The sequence below is a fragment of the Glandiceps talaboti genome, chromosome 18, assembly GCF_964340395.1.
Source record: "Glandiceps talaboti chromosome 18, keGlaTala1.1, whole genome shotgun sequence".
NCBI lineage: Eukaryota > Metazoa > Hemichordata > Enteropneusta > Spengelidae > Glandiceps > Glandiceps talaboti.
In genome coordinates, this window is record NC_135566.1 from 17,944,829 (window position 1) to 17,971,530 (window position 26,702).

The window sequence follows — 26,702 nt, forward strand, 5'->3', positions numbered from 1 at the left end:
GTAAAAGTCCTCCCACAAATGTCACATTTAAAAGGTTGTTCACCTGTATGTATTCTTCTATGACTTGTTAGACTATAATTGTGTTTAAAACGTCTTCCACAAATATCACAAGCATACTGGTCCTCATCATTTATGCTGCCATCATCAGACTCGCCATCTAAATCATCTTCATATCTCCAATCACTATCACTCCCATCAGTTATCAACTCCTCATCGTTATCCATGTAAACAACTGTTTCAGTCCTCCTCTCATCGCTGTCTGGTTCTCTTTTCTCTGTTACATTGACGTCATTGTTGACAAATGTCTCCGTCTGGTTCACTTCACTTGATACGTTCACATCTGCCATTTTTGATACTGAGAGGTTCCTTCTTCCTGGTAAGCTGAAATGTCGTGAAACGATAAAGACCCCCCACGGTTAACATGGATTTCGGACGTTCTGCACCAATAGCATTTGCAGATATCTACACTAACATAGAATACAATGATCATTTCACACTTAGAGAAAAGGTACGACGTGTTATTTATCACTCCCTAGGTAAGCTTTGTCTTAATTAGTAGCTTGCTATACTAATCAGAACAACCTCCCTGGTTATTTGCCCAGTGGTAACAGTTGAAAATAGGGGGAAGTGAGAGGAAACAATATTCACAACTTTTATTTGAAAATGTAGAGAAAATAATATTAGAATCCGGAAAATCGCGAGTACAAAATTGACTATTTTTCCTTTACCCTATGCCAATACCAAAGAACTTGGCAGGGTCAGCATTTTGGATAAATTGTCAATTCACACTTCGTTAGCACACGAAAGTGCTAAAATATTCCCAAGAAAACGTTTTACTGTTCATGTTTTACGAACAATATAAATAAAATATGTATATGCACATGTTGGAGATCACGAACAAAAGAACTGATGTTAGCATATTGTACAATAAGCTGGAAGGTGATAATTAGGTCTATTGGACATTGATATTGGGCATGCAAAGTCCTGAAAATACAACCTTACAGTTTACATTTCATCTCATACCACTAAACACATTTTTGGTGGTCTGAGATTTGATGTTACCGTTTTATAAACGACTATTGGCCAATTGATGAGGACAAAATTGTTTGGTGCTACTCATACTTTTAAAGCTGACAAATTCAATCGTGATTAAATCAGGAAGTAAAATACAGAACCACGTTTCAAAACCAAATAGAAAATTACAGAAATATTTCGATAGTTATTTTTTTAACCTTAACTTAAAACTGTTCATATTACGGATCTATGATGGGATCCATGGTAGTATTTTTTTTTTCATTTCCCCCATTTCTTTCACCGAGTTAATGCAAATTATGTATTGAATGTATTGAAATTTATTCCACCAGAAAAGAAAAATATATATACGAACTTTGAAAGCAACGGACAGAACATTTCTGGTGAGGGCCATGGAAATAGTTACCAGGAACTAATAATGAACCGTACATGCAGATAATAAATACAAATTTGGGCTGGTACGAGTTTCACAATAACAACAATGCAATTCTTAGTAAATAAAGAGATATGTTGGTGGCGAAAGGAAACCATAGACAGTGGGGGGGGGGACCGACACATAACGCCACTGGACGTTGATCACTGAATACGTGTGATACACTCAAGGGTGATGTAAAGACAGGCCCAGCCATTCTGACCATTTATCCCTACCCTCACCCCTAGCCCACCTGGACCAACATCTAACCATGGAGATATACGGGGATATATATCCTTATCTGTGCCCAGATTAATACGTACCTAAATTTGAATTCTCCAAAAGTTTCCGTATACCAGGAAACCACTGTTGACGATCGAGAAGTTCTGCTGACTCTATATTGTTGAGGAGACTGAAATGAAGAAATTCTATAGTTGTTTTTGTAATTATTCCTTTCAAGTTTCCTGGGGAAAATGGTTCATTCGAGTGCAGCGGACCACACCATGAGCTATACCCATTCACACCTTGAACATGAGAGAAATAAAATTTACATATCATGCGAATGGGGGATTTTTTTTTTATTTCCAGAGTCATATACAAGCTGTAACAGCTACGTACTCGACAGATCATTTCTAAATTGACTTGTACGTACAAAAAACACCACGAGATATGATGACAGTAGCCTGAACTCTATCACTGTTTTCTGCCATATCTGGTGCTATCAAAATCGGTGGAGAAATCCTTGGTAGGCACAGTCCTTATTGGTGAACTGTATACATATATGTATGACGCACTATCAAGAGGTATTATTGTTTGTCCCGTGATTAAAAAAAATTGCACTGTGGCTTGAATTGCGAGAATGATAAAAGATTACTGGTGTGTGAGGAAGGGTGAACGGTTGAGAGCGCTAAGTAGAACTAACTCACTGATAAAAATAAATTAATAATTATTTTAGTAGAGTAAAGCTGGTCTACTAAAACCAGCAAGAGAAAATGAACGACCTGTCCTACATGTATGTTTATATCATATACCATGATATCGATAAACACAACATACTGTAATTGCAATTCAACTTGTAAAACATTTTGCTGTCTCTGCAAAACACAGTTTTCAACTGGAAATTGTATTTCGAAGGTAATAAGAACGTGTATTTTACGCCGAAACACGTCGTAATGGATGTCAAGGCGCCGGGTACGAGCACGACGTGCTCGTGACCGCCGCCTGTCAGCAGACTCGGCCAAAAAAAAAGTTGAAAAAAAAACTTTAACAAAAAATATATTTTGACTTTCAATTATATATAATCCTTAAAAAAATTCTGGTTTGACGAAAAATAAAACAATATTCTCAAATAAATGGAAACTTATTTCAATTAAAATAATGTGAACATGGAATAAAAGTACATAAACGGTTAAAATTAGTTAAGTACGAAAAATATAAAATACTGCAGCTAAAATAAAATAATAATTTTGGCCTGAATGGCTTGTCATACCTGTGGTCACACAAGCTCGCAAGAATAATTGAACAGACAGAGATTTATGGTTCCCCAGTTAACTCTCTGAACAAGATGGTTACCTTTCTCTGAATCCTTTCTTTCCTTTATTGTCAACTGTCGATCGTACGTCGTGTAAACGCAATCTTTGTGGTGGGGACAGGGCTGTAGGTATATTGCACTGTTCTATAAGCCTACTGACAGTTACTTTAGTAAGTGTAAAGGGTTACGAACCTGTATTTTAACTTTTTTTACAGTAAAGTTTCCTGATAGCCGCAAACTGTATATGTTTGACAACACTGCATAGACAGGTGCAAGTATCATGCCCACAGCAGACAATGAAAAGGAGATTTCAATTATTTTCTATCGATCTCTGTCAAGTTTCGCGGCAAAAAAGTGTCCACTCCACCAATCTTGGAGTGGACCCCCTGGGACCAGACCACTCCAAGAGCCGTTCACATTTTCATACAGGGTGGGTGGTGCCGCATAAGTTCAAAACACTTTGCATATAGAATCCCATTCTCGCAAACCAGACCGTAAAGCCAGAGCACATAATTCTACTGAAGCATTTTTTCCCTTAACAAATCTGTCACTCAATATATACATGTATTTGTGTGGCAATTACTGTTCAGTGTGTATGTGGGCTGGTGTTTTTTGGTTGTTCGTGATTGACGCTGCAGTTGTCTTCACTGAAGTAGGGTGATTTAATTTTCTGTCGCCCCCCCCCTCTTCCCAGATCTGCAGGCTGCATGGGCTGGACACACACACACACACACACACACACACAAGTGTATTTAAGTGATGCGTGTGCTGACCAGAAACAATTTTCTTTTTTTCGGCCCTACAGCTACTGTGCCGTTATGCTTTGATAAGTATCTAATGCAAATCATGTCATTGCAGGAAACTTGTCTCATTACTGCTTACAACAAGCAAGCAAATGCACCGGTGTTTTTTCACGGGTTGCAAATCTACATCCATTAGGTCTCTTCAATGACACTAAAACATACTAGTATTACAAAAATAAAAACACATTGACATACACATTAAAGTTATCAGTTTTAATTAAATGTTATCTGGATAGGCAGTGCTAGGATAATTTTGAAGAGAAAAAAGTTTGTAAATGCAAATGTACATATCAAGTAAATAATGTTTGTAAAGGGTTTAATACATTGTAGAACATATGTCTAAAAAATTGTTTTTAAAAAATGGAAAGGTTTGAAGTCCATGATTATGTATACAACCATATTTATAATATTACCATTATCATTAATTTTATGATAATTCTGGGAATAAATCCCAGGTTAATTACATTAGACAAAAAAACTTACTTTCAATAATTATTTCGTTACTTGCTTGGTTACTGTACAGCAATAATTGTCATACTGTTTTGACCAATGTTTGAATAAACCGAGTTAGATTAATGATAGAGTATAGATATTATACAAAGAACATGTGTAAGACCCAAGACAGAGGAATCATCCCTGCAGATTCTGACAATGTTACGGGAGAGCTAACTTGTGAGTGAAAGTGTGGCATACTCGGGGGTATTTGCATGAGCACATGCCATGCACTGCAAGCACAAGTGCACATTCCCCAAGTATCCACATTGACACTCGTGTGGCATTGGGTTCTGATGTTATTATTACATATGTTTATCCAAGCCAGCAAATTTCCGTAAAAATCATACTGTTTGATTACATGATTTCATATGAAAAGAACAACTGTCCTCTTATTTACATTTAATTTGCATGTAGGTATGCAATAATGTTTTCAGTATTGCACTGCTATGCAAATACATTGTATGTATGTGCATTGGTGCAAATATGGTACATATGCAAAAATACATAGTTTTAGTCATTTGTGCAACTTTTGAATATTAAGTAGCTATGGTTATATAAATCACTGTTATTGATGCACTGACATTGAGTTTATGTACTCAAAAGTCACATCATAGTACAGCTTTGGACATCCAAGTGTGTGAATCCGATTGTGTACCTAGTCAGAGTAAATTGATTCTATAAGGTAGATTTCAGTCAGTAAATGACAAGTGGTATTCTTATCATAAACATACTAATGCTGTTCAGTCGACACCCAACTGGGTCATGATGGTTACACTGTAATCAAATCTGTGTCAACTAGCTTCTTTCAAAATTTGACAGTTGAAGACTTTCACATTAGATACACATGATTAAATACTTTATTCCTGATCCCATGAATGTCAGACTTACTTTTAGTACGCTTGTCTTGTTGAATAGGCAAGATTTTATACCAACTTGGACCATGTAGAACAGCTGTGACTTCATAGGATGTGCTTATCCCACTTTTATGATGTACTTTCAATTATAACACAAGACTAACTATTCACTGTAACCACAGAGCTGGCTGAGGACAACTTTGGCTTTGAAACTACTTTCAAAAGGAAGTGGTGTCCTGTTCTTTTGAAAACATTGTGTCAAGTTTTATGCTTGAAATCTATACAATCAATTTAGTCAAACAAGTTAACAAAGGCAATTCATCCTGCCCGTCTGCAGCTGTATATCACAAGGAGTTTCTGTCAATTTTCAAAGCTTTATATTTTATTGAAAACATAAATAGGATAGTTTTATAATTAACTGGGCTGATCTCAAATATTTATGGTTTATCATTATTATTTTGTTAATGAGAATAACTTTCATGATTATCAAATTCAAATTTATGCCTTTCAGAAAATTCACAGGGACCTAAAACTGAAGTGGTCCATGTACCAACAAACCCAGCAGGGTTGCACCAATTGCGATGTCAACAGCTGGCATCTTTAGCACATCTTTCAAAGTCTTTGGTTTTGTCTCTCTCCTGTCACCGTCTTGGATGTTTATTGACTCATCATCATCATCATCATCTTCTTCTCCTTCCAGCTCGTCCTCCTCCTCATCTGATTCAGCCCAGTCCATCTTGCCTTCATTTTTGTGTCTTAAGTATCCAAGAAGATGTATGGGTGATGTTCTGTGAATCATACTTCCAGCATAGTACCTATTTGGAATTATCATCGGCATCGATTTGTGACTGGCACTAGTATTGTACTCAAAGCTGGATAATTCAGCACTGCTATTAGTGCAGTTGTCATTGGCTGAAGTGCTTGATTCCCAGGTGGACTGACCAATGGAGTATGTTGTATCATCCTCACTATTGGAAGCCATTGAAAGAGATATCTAGGGGAATAAAAAACATGTTAGTGTCGGCGGTAAAGCAATGCAATGGATAATGCAGTCTTCAAAGGGTGTCGAGTTGGATAGCTGTTCAAAGGATGTAAACTCTACAATTGAGTTCTTTTTCTTGATAGCTCATATCTATGCACTGTCTAGATCCAGAAACTAAAATAATTTTGTCATTAGGTGTACCGTTTTTGTAAGCAGGTAAAACATACCCGAATTCACCAGGTATTTCACCAGAGTTCCCAGCCAAATTTCTGATAACACATAGAGAAATCTATGCAAATCATGTTATCAGTCATGTTCTTTTTCAGGTATCGAGAATTTGTTGATAATGATACGTCCGAGAATCAATCAAGTCCCAAAACACACTAAAAAGTTACTTCTACTTTAATACAAAGAACATACCTCTGTGGACATTTCAATAACAGACTCTTCCTCTCCAATTGCTGACATTTCCAAGTCCAGTAGACCTCTTTCCTGTTGTTTCCTGCGGATAACATATTTCAACATGGCATACTGGATAATCCTGGCAGCTCTATGCATCCTGATGACCTGTTTTCGTACAGTATGCCCTCTCCATGCTGCTTGTATGGTGGTTGCTGCCTGGATTTGGCAGGCTAGAATTTTTCTCTTCACGTACCTTCTCCAAGCACACTGGATTGTAAATGAACACTGTAATAAGATTCGGACTCTTCTTGCCTCAAGCTGATCAAGCTACGAACAAAAGTGAAATGACATATTAGTCTTGTATTCATTTGAACTTAAACTTGCAGCCTAGACTGAAATATCTGTTGTTGTGGGTGCTGTTGCTAAGCAACAACAATGTGGATCACCCACAACTATTAATCTTCCAATCAGAGCTGGCCACCCATGTGGTTGTTGCTAGCACCTCAATATCCTAATCTTGAATAATTAAGAGTAATGAATAGTAACAACCCATTAGTACAAGTAACAAACTAGCCCAAGTCCGACTATGCTTTGTCCAAAATTGCATATACCATATATAAATATCAACTTGCTGTAACCACACACATATTTGGAAGACATCCACATGTCCACACATACTGTTACTAAATTTATTACCAAAATCATCATTGTTGTCATGGACTTTCATAGAGGAATTGCTGCATTTTCACTGTACAGTACACATTCAAAGTTTGACAATAACCACAATGTTAGGGGGTCTTTTCATATCCCTGTCTTGCCTTTAAAGGCAGGATTAAAAGTAAAATGTCATTTATTTGTATAGAATCCCTAAATTACTACTATTATGACAATACAATACAAATACCCCAAGTACACTACAATTGAACTTGCCTGTCATCATGGGGGTTCTGTCATATTTCAGTATAGAATACTATGTATATGTATGATTTATCTCACATATCTCAGAAAATATTGGTTTAGAAATCTTTTGACAATCCAATCATGACACAAAAAACATTTTGACCTCCTTACCTGGCCTTCTCTTAGAAATATCTTTGTTTTACCATATTGAGCATTGACAGACATATTCTCTTTGTCACATGCACCAAACACTGTTTCCATGACGACTGCTACAGTGCCTCTGATTGAGTTGTCAGCAAGCTTCAAACCTGCCATACAATGTATTATGGATTGTTAATACAATATGTACAAACTGCAGAATTATATATTTACAGAATGATTATGCAAATTAAATGTATTTATCTTTATAAAAATCAATATATGTAATATTTTATTGTTTACACCATATCACCACCACCACCACCACCACCACCACCACCATCATCATCATCATCGATTCATCATATTATCATCATCATCATCATCAACAACATCATCATCATATCATCATTATCATCATCTGCATATTTTTTGTAGCTGTATATAATTTTTAGTATACAAATGACACACACCATAGGGTTCTGTTACCATGACACATGTTTATCCAAAAACAACAACTTTCCATAAACATCATACAATGAGATCACACAATTTTGCATAATAGGAATGACCATGCACTCACATTTGTATACAGGTATGTAAATAATGTTTACAGTATTGAACTGCAGTGCAAACATTTCCACTAGTACACACATGCATCTATGCAAGTAATATTGAATACAGACTCACTTTTATTCTGATCTTGTCTTGTTCTTTGTTGACTACCACTATTTGTTGACTTCACAATTATACGATATCTCTCAACAAAGTCACGGTAGGATAACCTGTAAGGTCAAAGGTTAAGAAATATTAACTCCCGGCTTACTGACGATGGAGAGTGATGGCAGGTACTGAGGTGATTTAAGTTCGGAAAAGATATCATTAGACCATTGCCAATGCAACAGGTAGCTGTTATTCTTGCAACAAAATAATTTTTTTTTTATAACTATGAAGTTTTAGTGTCAAACTTTGTGATTGATAAGGTTGTGGAACAAATAGAAAGTGCACGTCCAGCAAGGCTCAAATTTAACTGTTACACTTGAAGTCAGATTTAGCTATGTGAGATGTTTCAGCTACAATTTCCTATTGATTTCCATTGCTCTAACAGACTACTAGCTTATAAATTTGGTAGTCTAGATACAATGTTTTAGTAGTCTATGTGTCCTAGACTACTGCTAATTTGGTAGTCTAGATACAATGTTTAGTAGTCTATGTATCTTGGACTACTGGTAATTTGGTAGTCTAGATACAATGTTCATTAGTCTATGTGTCCTGGACTACTGGTAATTTGGTAGTCTAGATACAATGTTTAGTAGTCTATGTATCTTGGACTACTGGTAATTTGGTAGTCTAGATACAATGTTTAGTAGTCTATGTTCCCAGGACTACTGCTAATTTGGTAGTCTAGACACAATGTTTAGTAGTCTGTGTCCTGGACTACTACTAATTTGGTAGTCTAAATACAAAGTTTAGTAGTCTGTGTGTCCTGGACTACTACTACTTTGGTAGTCTAAATACAAAGTTTAGTAGTCTATGTGTCCTGGACTATTGTTAATTTGGTAGTCTAAATACAAAGTTTAGTAGTCTATGTGTCCTGGACTACTACTAATTTGGTAGTCTAAGTACAAAGTTTAGTAGCCTATGTGTCCTGGACTACTGCTAATTTTGAGTCTTGTCCAGAACTATGTAGTATCTGAATCAATAGACGACGGTTACTACTTTAAAGGTATGTTTATGCCAAGAAGACTTCATACCTGGCTGGAAAGCCAGCTTTGCTGATGTTGACAGTCTCCAACACTCCACATGCCTGTAACTGATTGACAACTTGTCCACTGTCAAATACACCAGGTTGACATTGTAAATTGGGTTTGATACATCGGATGTACTGAGGTGAAGTGCTATGTAGCACACCCATTAACTCATCAAGGGAACTCTGGGGGAATAAAAGGATAAAAACATTTCTAAATCAACTATTTTGGTAGTATTGTGGTGGTTTTAGAACTATGGTATCAGATGGCATTAGGTCATGGTCACATTTATAGTGTCAGATACACGTACATCTAACCATTATTTTTAGGGTGTCTAAGAATCAATCGATCATGACATCTTACCTTAAACTTTGAGACAACAGTGACAGCTGACTGTTTACCCTTCTTGTTACCACTAGATTGTGCAATGTCCTAAATAATAAAAATATTTCATTATGTGTTAGTCTTTTGGTTTGCAGTTTTTTAATGCTATCCATTTCATGTGTAAGTGACTGTGAATGAAATCTAAAGACAGTATTGATAACATTAGATTGAGCAGTATTTGTTATGACCAAATATGGTTATATGATATTCTGGCATTGAGAACCACGAATTGTTACATGGTGACCAAATTTAGTCATAAAACTGCATCATGTACCGGTAGTTGTTGACATGGATGGCAAAATTTGGCTAAATTACATTCGGGCATGGATGACCAAACTTGGTTTGAAACTTGATTATATACATAACCAAATTTGGTCATACAACATGCTGGCATGGATAACCAAATTTGGTTTATACCTTGATGACACGAATGACCAAATATGGGCATAAGACATTGGTGACCAAATTTGGTCATAAGATATTGGTGACCAAATTTGGTCATAAAACTTTCTCCCATTGGTGACCAAATATGGTCATACCTGTATATCTTTCTGGTAGTGATGACCAAATTTGGTCATATCAATTGTTACATGGATGACCAAACTCAGTCATATGACATTTTGGCATCCCTGTCCAACACCCTGTAGATAATAACTAAATTTGTTCTGAAACATCATCAAAAATTTACAAAAGTTCACGACAAAGGTTTTTTCTTGCATCAAATAAATTAATTGGCAATTCCTTGTATATTCCAAATGTTTCTAAATCATACAATTGTAAAGTCAATGAGCTTTTGTATTCATTCCATCCAAAAGTTTAAACATGCTAGAAAGTTTACACTTTCTTAAAACATTATTTGTAAATCACTGAGTGAAACACATGAAGTAAGATTAAAATCAACATGGTCTTTTTCATCATTTTCCAAATAAAAGTTTCCTTATATTTTACCCTTCACTGTCACTATGACTAGAAATCACTTCCAAAACTCCTACCATATTAACTGCTGTGATACTGTTTTCTCAAACTATATGAACAAAATGACGTCATTTTATACTTATACATTAGACTACAGTATCACAGCTGTTAATACGATGGGAGTGAGCTACTAGTGACAGTGAAGGGTAATATATAAGTATAACATTTTATTTGGAAAAATGATGACAAATACTCAGGAGTGGCTGACCATGTCCCTATCAATGAAATGACAGAAAGTATATCAGTATTTATACACAAGTCTAACCAAAACCTTACCTGGCTATCCAATGAGAATCCATGGAATAGCTGACAGATGAATTGGTTCTCACTGTCTCTCACCAACTCTACTAACTCTGTAGGTATACAGTCCTGTGAAGTGATAGAAACTCAACTAGTTTATATTTCTGTAGATTATACACAACAGATTTATAAAGCAGAAAAAAACAATCATTGGTATATAATGTAATTTGTTAAAAAACACAATTCCTTCACATAAAGATTGACAATCAAATGTCTTCAGTAGTTGTCAACATTTGGCGACAAAAAAAAAAATTTTGACCAAAATATTTCCCCCTCCCGCCAATCACAAATTATTACCTTATTCTTCTCTATGAGTCCTTCAGCTTGATAGGTGACTTTATCAGCAAAATGGTGAATAATAAAAGATGGCGATGTAACAGAGATATGGGGTTTACTAATGCATGTACTTGTCAACGTATCGTGTAATCTGTCATTGAAGGCTTTTGTGTCAGCTGTTCTGTTCAACCGACATTCCTGTTGAAAGAAAGGAAATATCAATGATCAGCGTGAATACAAAATTTTGACTGGATGTCAAAGTCATGGTGTTTGAGTATACTTGCCCAGAGTCTTGTTTGGTGTTACTATGTAAGGGCATGTGAGTGTTGAGTTGTATATCCTACTAATACCACAGCCCCTTTTGTGGTGATGACTTGATGATATTCATTATACAAATGCATCCCCATCTATTATTTTCCCAAAGACACCAACATTCACACCCAATGGTCACATCGATCGGTTGTCAGGGGCAACATGGTATTAAGCTCTATACATGTATAATACACCAAGTCAAGGCATACATGCATTGTATGCACTTCAAAGCACAGGGATGTGTTTTGAATAAGAAATTACAACCAACAGCTCTGCTAAAATCTAAGTGAATCTTATACGTAAACCTACTATATGGCCTCCATGTGACTTAGATTTAGGAAGTTACATGCAGCCAATTTAAAGTGTCAAAGTCAATATAAGATCCACTTTGATTTTAATAGTAGTGGTAATTTCAAATTCAGAACACATTCCCGTGCTTCAAAGTGTATAGGCCTTGGCTTGGTGTATAGTGCTATAGTAACACCAAGTCGAAGACAAGTTTATGGGTTATGAGTACACCTGCCTACAGAACAGAGCTATCAGTTGTATGAAAATAAATGGTCTTTTTTCAGGGTTCGTACACTCAAAGCAAAACAAAATTCCAGGACTTTCCAGGGGTTTTTCGTCAGTATTCCAGGGGTATTCATATTGATTTTGGCCATTTTCCAGGGGTGTTGACACTAAAGTATATTTTTTGAATGACATCTAATTGTCTGATGTGGACGAGAAAAATCAGCAACAGTTCCCATATGTCACAAAAATTTTTTAAAGGCAATCGACACTATGCAAGATATTGGTTTCAAAACCACGTTTACACGCTAAGATTAACGGAGAAACCTCTGTCCCTAAGTAGCCGTTTCGTCAAGCTAGTGCATTGATCGTGTAAGATTGAGTCGCAGCATTCGTCAGTCTAATTCAGACATATCCAGAAAAATAAATCAAAAACTAAAGTTTGTCCTCATTATTGTTTGGTTTGATGTAACTAGATTTATAAGACGCCTAAAATAATTTTTTTCTTCAAAATTTTGAATAAAAACGTCATTTACGTAACGAAATTTCGAGCTATGAATAAGTGAATACATTCATCGCTTGCGTCTCGATGTTTATGTACCGATGCCACGAGTTGCGGAACATCGCGATTTCAACTCAACTTGACCATTGACGAATGTTACTGTACCGGCGACAACATAAAACAGTAGTTTATTCTTTTAGAACATGTAACACAAATACCCATTTATCGACAAAATAAAAGTCACAACCGTACTTCCACAACCCGGAAATTCAACTGCACTTCCCTAGGCCCTAACCCGAGCTTGTAGTACTAGTATAAGTCGACTCGTGCGCCGAACTTGTAACAATTTCTAATCGAGGTTGATGATGCTTTGATACTCGCTACAGTGTTACGATAATCTTGTTAACAGACCTACTGTACATGTTACCCCGGCCGGGACTGTTACAATATCATGTCCCTGAAATGACGACTGGGAGATGTACGGAGTAGCAATATATGCAAGATCGAAAGAAACACTGCGGCGCCCATTCAACTAATACGCACGGTCTGTGGGGCAAAGTGTCTCGTGGAACGATCGCTTGACTGTCTGGGTTCAATCGGCGTGAATTTTGATTCATCACCCAGCGTGGCGAATGACTTTGAAAATATTTCCGTGATTTCACATTTACGAGATTCAGAATCATATGAATGGGTGGCTCGAGCACGGACATGACGATCGTCAATATTAATCGATCGATTGAACATGATCATTTTCCAGGGTTTTCCAGGGGTAGGGCACATTTTTCCAGGGTTTTCCAGGGAGGGTTTGAAATTCCAGGGTTTTCCAGGGTTTTCCAGGACCGTGCGAACCCTGTTTTTGTGTTGTTCCCATACATTTTAGGATGACCACAGAGGAATTAGAAGGCCTGGATCACTGTGACCCACTGTTTGGAAAAGCTGTGTACAACACTAGATGACAATGAAATATTTTTACAAACCTCACTCATAAGAGAAAACACGCTAATCTTTCCTTCTAGTACATCTAGACATGGTCTGTTGTCTGTAAAATTACAATATTGCCATGGAATCTCCTCTGTCTTGTATTCCTCCTGCAGGATACAAATTTTTTAATTTATTACTTCTTAATGCTTTCAAAAACACTATCATTGCAACAATTATGGTGAGATACAGCTTCCCTCATGGTGCAAAACTAGATGAAAATTCAACCCATTTTTGGACTGAATTACTAGTATTACCAAAGTATAGTATGCCTGCCATACTTGAAGTCCCCAATAATACTTCCTGTTTGGACTGCCAGAGGAAAAAAAATATTTTAAAAACTCACCTGTTCAGCCTTCAGAAAGTGTGCCACAAAATGTTGCTGTAGTTTCTCATTAGCATAATTGATACACAGCTGTTCCAGGCTGTTATCAGTAAAACTTTCAAAACCGTAGACGTCCAGAATACCAATGAAAGATTTCAACCCGTTTTGTCTAGCACTGGTATTCTTATTTATAAACTCAACCAGCCAGCTGAACAGCCTGAAATACATAACAATATATGCATAATATATCTCACTTGAGGCATGCATTTTAAAAAGTGGTCAAATATTATGGACAAAGATCTTTTCTCAGATGAAAAATAAACTTGGCAGTGAGTTACACAATCTATACATTTTTAGCCTTTCTGTTATTCATATATACATAGACCCTTAGTTAGTATAAATCAGGTAAAATCTACCTGATTTCCCCAGGTGTTTTATCAGGTTGTTCAAACCAATTATGTTACATGGATTTTTTTTACACATGTATTATTATTGGTAATTACATCTCAGGATCTATTACATGTATACTAATTTGACTGTTCTGTCTGCCATTCTTTTGTTTTTTTATTGGTTAACTAGATTGTTGAAATTTGTGTCACAGAAGGTAGTATGAGGTGTTGGGTGTTGGTGTTATCTTGTACCTTTAAGTATGGGGTGACGAGGGGGTTTCACAGCTAAAATGATGTTGGTTTGGTGTTTCACTCATGGGACATTACAGCTAAAATGATGTTGGTTTGGTGTTTCACTCATGGGACATTACAACTAAAATGATGTTGGCTTGGTGTTTCACTCATGGGACAATACAGCTAAAATGGTGTTGGTTTGGTGTTTCACTCATGGGTCATTACAGCTAAAATGATGTTGGTTTGGTGTTTCACTCATGGGACATTACAGCTAAAATGATGTAGGCTTGGTGTTTCACTCATGAGACATTACAGCTAAAATGATGTTGGCTTGGTGTTTCACTCATGGGACATTACATCTAAAATGATGTTGGTTTGGTGTTTCACTCATGGGACATTACAGCTAAAATGATGTAGGCTTGGTGTTTCACTCATGGGACATTACATCTAAAATGATGTTGGTTTGGTGTTTCACTCATGAGACATTACAGCTAAAATGATGTTGGCTTGGTGTTTCACTCATGGGACAATACAGCTAAAATGGTGTTGGTTTGGTGTTTCACTCATGGGGCATTACAGCTAAAATGATGTTGGTTTGGTGTTTCACTCATGGGACATTACAGCTAAAATGATGTAGGCTTGGTGTTTCACTCATGGGACATTACAGCTAAAATGATGTTGGTTTGGTGTTTCACTCATGGGACATTACATCTAAAATGATGTTGGTTTGGTGTTTCACTCATGGGTCATTACAACTAAAATGATGTAGGCTTGGTGTTTCACTCATGGGACATTACAACTAAAATGATGTAGGCTTGGTGTTTCACTCATGGGACAATACAGCTAAAATGATGTTGGTTTGGTGTTTCACTCATGGGGCATTACAGCTAAAATGATGTTGGTTTGGTGTTTCACTCATGGGACATTACAGCTAAAATGATGTAGGCTTGGTGTTTCACTCATGGGACATTACAGCTAAAATGATGTTGGTTTGGTGTTTCACTCATGGGACATTACATCTAAAATGATGTTGGTTTGGTGTTTCACTCATGGGACATTACAACTAAAATGATGTAGGCTTGGTGTTTCACTCATGGGACATTACAACTAAAATGATGTAGGCTTGGTGTTTCACTCATGGGACATTACAGCTAAAATGATGTAGGCTTGGTGTTTCACTCATGGGACATTACAACTAAAATGATGTAGGCTTGGTGTTTCACTCATGGGACATTACAGCTAAAATGATGTAGGTTTGGTGTTTCACTAATGGGACATTACCTTTTTTTGACACAGAGCTAGACATATTTCACTTCTTGACTAACAATAATCGAGACACAATAAACACAACAGGATGAGCATTGCTATTCTTTCACAGAGCAGTAAAACCAGGCTTCTAATGAAAACATTACACATGGACTTGATGATTTTAATGGCTTCAATTATTTATTTTCCAACTGATAATCAACATATCAACTACACTATTTCTATATCCCAACTGTGTGTGGCACCTAAGATGTAATTGTTTCTTTTGCATTAGAAGTTGTCTGAGTGTGACTAAAAATGTCATGTTACATGAGTGAAACACCAAACCAACATTTTAGATGATGTATCATGGGCCTAGACACTAATCTTGCATAGCATTTGAAGGAGAGGGTGGGGGGGGGGGGGTGTATACACTAACCTTGCATAGAGTAATTTGGCCAGGCAGTCTCGTCTGACAATACACTCTTCCTGTGTGCAGGGTTTCATGAAGACACTCTTTCTACGACTATGAGAGGCTGTAATTCTTCTAAACGTCACACACTGTAACATCTGGTCGTCCTGAAGTCCAAGTAATGATGAAGCTTTCTCAACGGCTGTTACACAGGCTGGTTATTTGAAGGGATAAAACAACACAGAAAATACAAAAAGTAAGGAAAAGAAAATATTGAGAAAGAGAAAAGTAAAGAAATGAGACGGGTAGCAGAGCAAACAGGATTCACAATGATAGATGTATTCAAATACCTTCATCATCTTCATCTATTTCACATGGTCCGGTAGAGTCTTCATCAGATATGAAATTAATATTACCAAGATATAGAATTCCACACAGTAACTGTAAACAGAAACAGGTAAAATCTGACTGTGTTTAGAATCTTAAAGCCTACAGCTGTTTTGAATGCCATACTTCTACTTGTGTACATGTATTTTTTATTTGTTTTCTATCAAGTGGACACGGAGAGGTGAACCTCAAGTACAGGTAGTTGTCTCTAGATGGCATGTATGTCATGACATTTTTATCCACCATCACATGGCTTCCCTCCCCCACACCTTAACCTCAGCCCCTGTTAGACTTAGTGTTTTGTAGATTTTACTGTAAATTTATTTCTAATGATAGTAGAGTTTTTTTTCAATTTATCTACACAAAAGGAAATTAGAGTGCAAGAAAAGTAAAGTTATATTTATGCTGTTTACAATATTTTACACACAATGCAAGAAGTATCTTGGTAACTGGAAAGGCACAAAATTCTCCTCTCTCTTTCTATCACCCCCACCCCCACCCTCTCCACCACTACCACCACCAATTTGAAAGAATTTCAAAACTACTGATTCAGTAGATAATGGCATACCTGAAATATTTGATGTAATTTTTGAGGTGACAGTCCAACACCTAGCATGGCTGACTTGGTCATTTGAAAGTTGTCTTTATCTGTATTTCCCTGGCTGGATCCGTCTTGGTGGTAGCAGTCTAGAGGTAGGTAATTGAAGCAGTCACCATGGTCACCAGCAATACCCCAGTCTTCCCTCTCTTCATCAGTACAACCTTGTAGCATCTGTATAAAAGTGACAAAATCATACAGTAATGAAGATTATCATCAAATATGTACATTAAGTTTCCAGATCTTGTCAGATATACTATGCCCAGTACAAGTTCCAGTTTTTGGCAACCAGCTTTTTCTTGCTGTACAGGGCTTTCATATAAATAACTAAAAATATTTATGAGCTAGGTAGATCAAATGAATAACAACATTATAATGCAGAACACTTAAACATAGTAAAGAACACTGTATGCTATTTACATGGATGGAACGCATACATATAATACAGAGCTTTTTCTACATTTCCATAGGCAGCCAAGTCATGGTGAAATATGGTGACAATATTTCACCATGACTTGGCTGCCTATGGAAATGTAGATCATTATTCTTGGAAGAGTTACTTAAAACTAAGAGACATGTATGAACATTTAGACTGCAAGATTTATTATATTGTTTCATCCTCTATGGTTTGTGAACAGTTATTGGCTGATCTGCAAGGGGTGCCTGACACGACTAAGGATCTCTCATGATTGAAAAGTGCTTTCTCTGTCACGCATGTAGGTTGAAAATCAAGATGGATGTCTCCTTCAATACCTACATCAGGTCTGTAGAACATATCAATAATTAGTTTGGTGATACGACCAAGGGTTCTAATCACTTACACGTAATGTTTCACCTGGTTAGGTCGACTTATAGGTTAGACTTATCAAACTCTCTGTTTGCTAGCTTTACCTCTACATGGCATACAGTATTCAATGCTGTGGTAAAGCCTAGCAGTAGACCCAGAAACAGACAGTTTGTCAAAGCCTATTGACCTAAACAGGAGTAATGCTATTGAAATGTAATTAGATCACTTGGTCATGTAACAATAACTACTGTAATGGTATTTATTAACATGATGAGTGTGTGATACGAACATAAATATCCAGGTAACATGTTGGTTATGCAGATGACAAAGAAGAACAAGTTTTACCTGATAAAATATGTGGAAATTTCTTTCTTTCACTCCTTGATGAACAACTCTGGTCTTTTCCAAAAGATAGGTTTTGATCAAGGCACCTACAATATTGTTAGAACTGAGGACACAAAAGTTAAGTACTAATTAGTCATTGAAATATAAAAACTTTTGTAGATACAATGTGGAGTTAGACTTGTACCAGCAACTTACAAATTTCAAGCCAGCCATTCTTATCATTCAACCATTGTGATTCCTTGGTTTTAAAAGGTCTTCCCAGTGTTGTATGTTGAACTTGTTATTTTGAATGTGATGATGCTAAAACGAAAGTATTGCGTTCTTGCTCGAGTGAGGGCGCTAACAGTTTGCTACGGTAATAAAACAAAATTACCTTGTGAAGTGATGTCTACATCTGCAATGTATCATACAATCAGAAACTTGACTTTTGGAACACAAAGTAAAACATTATGTAACATATTACCTACCTACTGAACTGTAGCTGTATGTATTTACCAAATCTACTACTATTGGCATTTCTTGTTGTACCAGCATTACCTGTAAACAAACATATGACAAAACATAATTTGTATAATTAGTAAACTATGGGAAAAAATAGCTCCATATTTACATTTTGCAAAATATAATGGTTTGTCATATGATAATATTTTTTTTTACATTTCTTTTTTTTTTGTTATTTAGAAAATTGTACTTTTTCATGAATATAAAATTGTTGAGTACGAAATACAGCGAACATAAAATTGTAATCTAAATCAAAGTTTTACAATCTTAATTCTTATACTTACACAACTTACACAACAAAAATAACTTTTAGAGGCAATTACAAAGTTATGAAAATAACCCAAGCTCAATCTCAGTCATGAGCAATATAACAAGTAGACTACAACATTCTAAACAAAGAGTTATGCTGGGACATAAAACAAGGAGTGCTTATAGGTATCCCCACCATCACTTTAGCACATCACTCTTGTACAAATTCTGAGTAGACACTGACACCTACCAAATGCTTCAAGTATAGGGTTGGAATTTAATATTCTCTTTTCTATCCTACACACAGATGAACATGGAGAGAACCTGTTGGCAAAAAAGAATCATGTTGACAAATAAATGATAAAAAAGATGACATTTACCTTGTAAACATGATTTGATATAATATATATATATATGATTTTTGGGTGCAGATCCTATACTATGTGTATTGCTAAACATAAATAATGTTTACCCACAGGTGATTTGATATTGTTCAAGGTGTATGATATTAGGACTAATTCATTATATTTAAGAACAAAGTTTCAAGAAATCTGAAGTGTCGATTGTGTGTAATATTCCATTAAAAGTGGAATGGTACCAGTTCACAGACTTATTGTGGAGTCTGATTTGTGATAGTTGGTTTTACATTCTGGTATATATTGTGTCTCCACTTTTTTCTATGTTGACTAGTTTATTAATATTTTATACCTATTTAAGATAAATATACTAAACATTCAGATCTTAAAGCTGTATTAGCTACAACAGGAACATTTTTTTAAAAGCATAGTACCGGAAGTTATCACACAGGTTTGATGTGTTTTCCACTGAATTACATTGGAAGTGATATCGGCAATATGATAATTATGAGTGAATTCAGTCTTACCCATCGGCAGTGACTGCTACTGTAGCAAGGTATCTCATCAAACATCTTGCTGTCCATGTCTAACAAATAAAATAAATAACAACAAAAAGAGATATTAAACAAAATTTTGATTTCAATAACATTGTAATTTACTAAATCCTGATAGTTAATTTCACCATACCCTTTCAAAATTCATGGCATGAACAATCCTCAGTAACTGAGTCATCTTAATATACACTTATTAACCAACTATGAGGGCCCTAATAGATGTCTATTACCTCAAAGGCTGTTATGCAACAACTTTTTCCCCAAGGCTGAAAGCTGTTGGAAATAGTTGCTATACAACAGCACAGGGGTAATATGACATCTACTAGTGCCCAAATAAGGCCAGGCAATAAGTGTTTTATAACACATCACATTCCAGACACATATTCTTTCCAAAATGAAAGTATTTCATCAGTAGGATTAGACTCATGTTACTGTAATAGTTCCAGAAGGAAAATAGATAATGAATATTGCCCTTTGTATGCAAATTCAGGTCACTAAAGGTCACTTATCCATACCATGTGACTCGGTCTAAGCCAATCACTGAAGGCTGTATGGCAATATGTTATACATGACTAGTGATATGATAATAAATTCATATATTGACAAGACAAAACCTGTTAGCTTGTATGTTTATCCTGATTAAAATATTCCATATCAATATTATCATACAGTTATTTACAGTTCTTCTAAATATTATTGGGTCAAATTAAAAAAATAGTGCGTTTCTGATAACCCGACCGACCCTTGTTTAAGCTGCCAACTCTAAACATGTTTACATGCAGAAAGGTAAAATTATGTCAATCTACTTCTACTTCCCAGTAGATTTTCTTGCCAAAGTATCTTTGATTACTTTTTTTTAAAATCACATTCCAGAGAGAAACGATGTCTTTTCAGCTTGTAACAGCACAGTCTGTATATTGTGTTTGTCTACTTCTGAATCACATAATTGTCTTTATTTACTTCTTTTACACCTCATCATCTGTTACAGAAGTATTATCTTTGGGACAAAGTAATTAAAAAAAAAAAAAAGAAGTAAAATAAACTAAAATCCTGGCCTACCTACCCTTTTTTCTGAAGTCATGTTATCTCGTAAACAAACACTTTTTTTTTTATTTTTGACTTATAAAGAGATTCTAACAAGCCAATCATATAGCCACCTACCTTCCCAGCACCACTTTCTCCACTGACAATTACAGAGTGTTTGATTGGATCATGTCATCATTTTAGATTCTAACAAGCCAAACATATAGCCCCTTACCTTCCCAGCACCACTTTCTCCACTGACAATAATTGATTGATTGATTGGACCAATTTGTCTTCTTAGATCACAGTACGCCTTCTCTGCCACAGCAAACACATGGGGTGGTTTGTTCTATTAGGTGAAAAGAAAAGAAAAGATCGATATGTTATGCTGAAGAATTCAAATGCATGTGTTTTCTCCTGCTATGTTTAGTGATGACAACCCACATTTTTTTAAATTTGGTAATTTCCTTAAAGACAGCTAGCTTGCTAATTTTTAAGCTGTTACATAAATCTTTGCAATGGTCAGGACTATTCCTAAGGCCTTTACAGCTTAGCTATGTGGTATGCTGGCAACATTTACATATATCTCCTTGATTATATAAAGTTGAAACCTTCCTCAGTATGTTACTGTGTCAACATTAAAGTGACTGACATCACATAGGGTTGCCCTTTTCAATGTCACCCTATCTTTAGATGTCATCTCCTATTGATAAATAGAATAGTCCATGTCACCACAGGTCACCCAATTTCTGAGTTTGAAATGCTTACCTTTATGAGAGGACTGTTGTACAGTTTGACCTTTGACTGACTATAGAGATGATTGACAGTTGTGAATGGATTTATCGCTAATAATGTAATACCAGCCTGTGTGTAGTAGATTCCCTTGTTATACCGGACTCTCAGTGACTCCAATACTATTAATAAATAAATAAATCAAGGGAGAACAGTTATTAGTTTGTGGTAAAAAGACAGGTCATGATGGTTGAATGTTTAGAGTGGCTGGTTCAGAATCTGTACAACGTTAGGTCTAGCCTCCCATTGCTGCTATCTGTGACTAGCTACATATAAAAACCATGGGCAAGATTTGATTCACAATTGTGCTCCTGTCAAAGCAACTACAGTCAGGTATATGTACATAAACGTGAACCTGGTAGGATAGAGATTACTACATGAAGGATTTAACCCTAGCTGCTCAAAGACAGCAGAGATTGTGTATACTCCTCAGGGAGTTGAAGAATGTCGATTGTGCCGTTTTTGGTCCATCTGGGGAGTACCGGTAATAATTGTAAGAACTCGGAGTACAGTGTGGGAAAGCACTCTAATCAAAACTTACTAACAATTACTATAATATAGAGTGAGATGCTAGCTTTACATGCAAGAAAACCATAGACAGTCAGATTTCCATTTTGACATTTACACTTTCTTTCTTGTCTGGATAAAGGGTTCATAGCACCAAATACTAATTGTAAGTACTACACATTTGAGATCAGCTGAAGGAATTGATTATGGAATACACGTTTACCACATGTTTTGTGATTTCCAATTCCATAATTACTACTTTACTGTTATTTAATAGTTTGGCTGCTAGAGTCTCAGGCAATTCTGTTAACTTAAAGAGACCACAGGTTGCATAGCGCCAAAGGCACTGTTGAGGATTAAGGGGAATTTGAAATCCATTTGTGAATGAGAACTATTACGTGGAGGTCATAAAAATGTTCGGATCAAACGATGAAATGTACATGTAATTTAAATGTCTCTGTACTATGGCAAGTATTAATGATCCAATTCATTTGTTTATTTTCTCTCTTTGTAGCTAGTTCCGCTTGTTTTACTTATATTAGAATGAATGAGTGAGTCAAGGCTTTAAATTTAAAAACCATGAGAAATTCTACTAGTCCCCTGGGACAAGTACTTTCTCAAATCACATGCTGGCATGCCCAGTGCTTCAAATCACTTGTTTGGGCCAAGTAGAACGCCCTTATTTCGAGCCTTGTACTGTGTGTAACTCAACACTTGTACAGTTCTCACCTGATGCTTCATGTAGTGGAGTTAACTCTGTCAAATCACAGGTGTTTTCAAAGTCAGTTTGGCCACAAAGCAGGGGATAGTGAGTGGATGACTTCACCACATTCTCCTAGACAATATCAAATGAACAAAATTATTACGATCAATACCATAGCAAGGAACCACTACTTCAATTATCCTTGCATGAAAGAAATACACCATAGTGATACTTCATGTACTACTCTGGTTGCTCACCTTGCAGTCATTTTTAGACGAAGTGTCACAAGAATTTAGAGGGCGCCCTACAAGAGGAAAAGTGAGGACTACCATGACATGACAGTACAGGAAGATGTCAAACAAAATGTCAACTTAATGAGTTCCTAAAAAACATGTCATTGATTCATTGGAAGCAAAGGTATTAGAATGTTTTGACTGTTCTAAAATGCAACCAGCTTTTCACATTATTACATGAAACACTAAATGGCTATTCTTTCAAAGGTGATATAGTACAGTGATACCACTATCATGGCCCTCACTTTTGGTAAAGTAACTGCTTCTGAACAGCACTCCCAGTGGCCAAACTATATAATCTTGTCTTTCAGATAACTGAGTATGGCATGCCGTGCACATTTTGTTCAGTTATGAGAACATTTCTAATAAAAAATGTAGTCTACAAGGGCATAATTGATGAAAGGTACAGTGTACCCTCTGAGTTAATTTGACACGCCACTGTCGCCAAATAGCTTTCCCCCATACATAAACATAAGTTTTACATCATTCTCGCAAGCCAGAACACACATTTCTGCTTAAGCAATGAAATATGTATGTCTTGGAAGGTGCCGTAAAAGAGGCTGTCATTTATGACGATGGTCTTACATTTATCCCCAGGTCTTTTTGCCAGTGATTTTCTATATTAAAAAAAAACATCACTTGATTGACTGTTATCTTTTGTTACCAGTATATCAAACTGGGAACAGTGCTAGTAATCAGTCAAACAGGCACAGCAATATGCAACCCCAACCCACATGGGAAAAAAGACATTGGGCCGTATGATGGTCAGTCACATGTTTCTTCATGTTCAGTTTTTTCCATAAGAAATCAGCCTGGGTATATTGCACTATAGCACCTACCACATCATCATTATATTTGATGATAATCCTGCCATCTTTCATGGTGTCCAATACTACAGCCTGTGTCCACACTTCATATTTGTCATGGACCCAAATTTTCATTCCCTGAAATGAAATACATAATAAGATCTGTATAATATTACTTGAAAACAAAAATTAGTTAATAAGTCTGAATAATATGCAGTGTTTTGTCCCAAAATATCATTACTCTCATAACATCTGCATACCACTTACGTTGAAATCGTTTTTTTTTAGATGATTGGTACAGACAGACAGACAGACAGACAGACACATAGACATTGGGATAACATTAATTTTGTCATTAGTTTTCCATACCAAATCTCATTGAAATGTATTCAGCAGATAATGGATACTCAGACAGTACACAGATAAACACACTGTGATACATCCTACCATAACTTGAAATTGAATAAATTGTGTATTCATTGAGTACCGGTGGTACACTGTTCTACAATCATACTATAACCATGCTATCCATGCTAAAATCAAATTGCTTTCAGTTGGACTCCTTGGATAAAAAAGTACATGTACAACTTGATTACAGACTAGAATATACAAGTATACAGCATTTTTCCTGTTTGGTTGGAACCCTGTCGGTAACAGAAGTAACATGTACCTTACAAATTTTATGTTCAATTTTATGTACTGTACTACTCTGCTGCCAGTGTAAAGAAAAATATTATTACTATATTGAGTGTATATGTTCAGAGGGGAGAACTCATAATGTGTTCATTTGTAGCAACATTTTTTGTATAGATCTGTTATAGTATTCCTAGTAAGAAATCCTATGATAACAGACATTTTTCCCCTGAATAACTGAACTGTCACTTTCAAACTGACACATCTTACCTTTTCAAATTTCTTTCTGGATCCATCTCTAGAAATGTTTGGTTTAGTACTCTGAAAGAGATAATACAATGTATTGTTGAAATGTTGAAATGTTAAAAGTATCATAGTTCATAGTCAGGTGAGAGGGTGAGCTCTATGTACTACTTGAACTTGTGAATTTTTACTGAGAATGCGTTCACAGGTGAAACTCCTTACTTTACTTTTTACGATGTACGGTAAACCTAGTTGTCTTTATAATAGGTATCAACAGGATATTGATATTCAGATAATGACAAAAAATTCTCGCCAGTACCAGTGCACTTGTCTCAAGTTTTGAAGTGTTTGCCATGAGATAAGGCTCTGAAACTCTGGATTACTGTACTAACATGGATCTATTCTCCCCGGCCCACACCCATGAATGTACCATGGATGAATTAATGATGTATTAGTATTCACTAATACATCCATGAGTGTACTAACATGGAACTTACCCACCATGGTACTACTAATGTAGCTGTAATAATTGTAGTGTTATTTTTCCATTTTTTGATGTTTTTGTTTTTGAGCTTTTCAGCTTTCCAGGGTTTTCACAGTGCACACTCACAGTAAGAAACTCAAAAACAAAACAAAAACAAAAACACCCCAGAAAGATAAAAAAAAATAACCCTACAATCATTGCAGGTATGGGTCTCATAAATGATCCATGGTTAGTAGTAGTAGTACGAGGCTACTCCCCTCATATAAGTATACGTATATGTAGCGCCCTTTGGGGTGCATTTTCTAGCCCTTTTGTTCTAAAATGGGGTCTGTTTTTTTTCGAGTTAAAGAGTCTAAAATGGGGTCCACTTTCCATTATTTTTTATTTTGCTTGGTCTAAAATGTGGTCCATTGTCCTTTACCAAATCATTGCCATTAAATTGTCCCAAAATGTTGCCTCCTAAGGAAAATGTATTTTGTCTAAACTTTCATCTTTTTAAAAACCTGTAATGGTGTATTGATTTTTGGTCAAAGTGGGTCTAAAATGGGGCCTGGGGTATTCCAGCACTGGCTACACACCCCTACCAGAGTTGGCCACTGGTACCGCCCAGGGGTACGACTGCAGCCTAGTCTGGATGCCACCGTGGTCTATTAAACTAAACCATTTGTGAGTGGGGGTGTAAAAGGTAACATTACGATACTGTAGATTAAATGCAGTCATAAAGTATGGTAAATTGTAGCTTTGGATGTACGAGGTTTGAGACCTCGTAGCATATACATCCAGAGCTAGGTAAATTGAATTGTCCTCAACTCTGTTGACGTCTGTCTTAGTGAACATCAAACAGTCACGGTGCACGATGTGGTATAGCTCTCGACTTTTTAATATACTACATACGCTACGGGGTCTTCGATTCTCTCGTCCAAAAGACATCGAAGATTCCGTACCGTCAATATCATAGGCACTTGAATCAATCTGTATGATTTTAATCATCCATGTCAAATCAAATCGGGCGTAGCGGGCTGGTCGACTTCGTCTGGGCATGGATGTATTACATCCATTGCAAGTGGTACACGCGTACGCACGACACATCTACCGACCACTCTCCTAAGTTTCACGTCAATTGCTAGGTTTTTTCACCTAAGTGGTATTTTAGTCCATAATGACATGACTTACACATACCTTTGGGATCGGTATCGGATCTTTCTTGGGATAAACACGATTCAATTTCCTCGAGTCGTTGGAGGATTCTCTCAAAACAGTGGCCATGTTGAATATTTCGAAAAGAACGCCAAATGACCCGAT

The 26,702-nt window shown here is 36.2% G+C and overlaps 1 protein-coding gene across 1 annotated transcript; it reads right to left on the bottom strand.

Annotated features, from left to right (window-relative positions):
• Positions 1 to 5,653: 5,653 nt before the first annotated feature.
• Positions 5,654 to 26,666, bottom strand: LOC144449772 (unconventional myosin-XIX-like). Its single transcript, XM_078140348.1, has 23 exons — positions 26,580 to 26,666; positions 24,944 to 24,994; positions 24,074 to 24,178; positions 22,968 to 23,073; positions 21,708 to 21,853; positions 21,175 to 21,288; positions 19,890 to 19,948; positions 19,257 to 19,330; positions 18,724 to 18,793; positions 18,257 to 18,359; positions 17,095 to 17,298; positions 16,490 to 16,580; positions 16,167 to 16,353; positions 13,881 to 14,076; positions 13,534 to 13,644; positions 11,254 to 11,430; positions 10,933 to 11,025; positions 9,661 to 9,729; positions 9,304 to 9,482; positions 8,279 to 8,334; positions 7,583 to 7,719; positions 6,530 to 6,838; positions 5,654 to 6,121 (listed from the first exon to the last, which is right to left on the bottom strand). The coding sequence occupies exons 1-23, from the start codon at positions 26,664 to 26,666 to the stop codon at positions 5,654 to 5,656; spliced, it is 3,192 nt and encodes a 1,063-aa protein (XP_077996474.1).
• Between the last annotated feature and the right edge of the window lie 36 nt (positions 26,667 to 26,702).

Bases quoted from the DNA above. Each gene is read 5' to 3' on its own strand.
- LOC144449772 (XM_078140348.1), bottom strand. From the start codon at position 26,666: ATGGCCACTGTTTTGAGAGAATCCTCCAACGACTCGAGGAAATTGAAT. The intron at 7,720-8,278 runs GTGGTAGTCAAC...ATTGTATGGCAG, and splicing joins AATTGTGAAGTCAACAAATA to GTTTGAAGCTTGCTGACAAC. The intron at 6,839-7,582 runs GTAAGGAGGTCA...TTTTGTTCGTAG, and splicing joins TATTTCTAAGAGAAGGCCAG to CTTGATCAGCTTGAGGCAAG.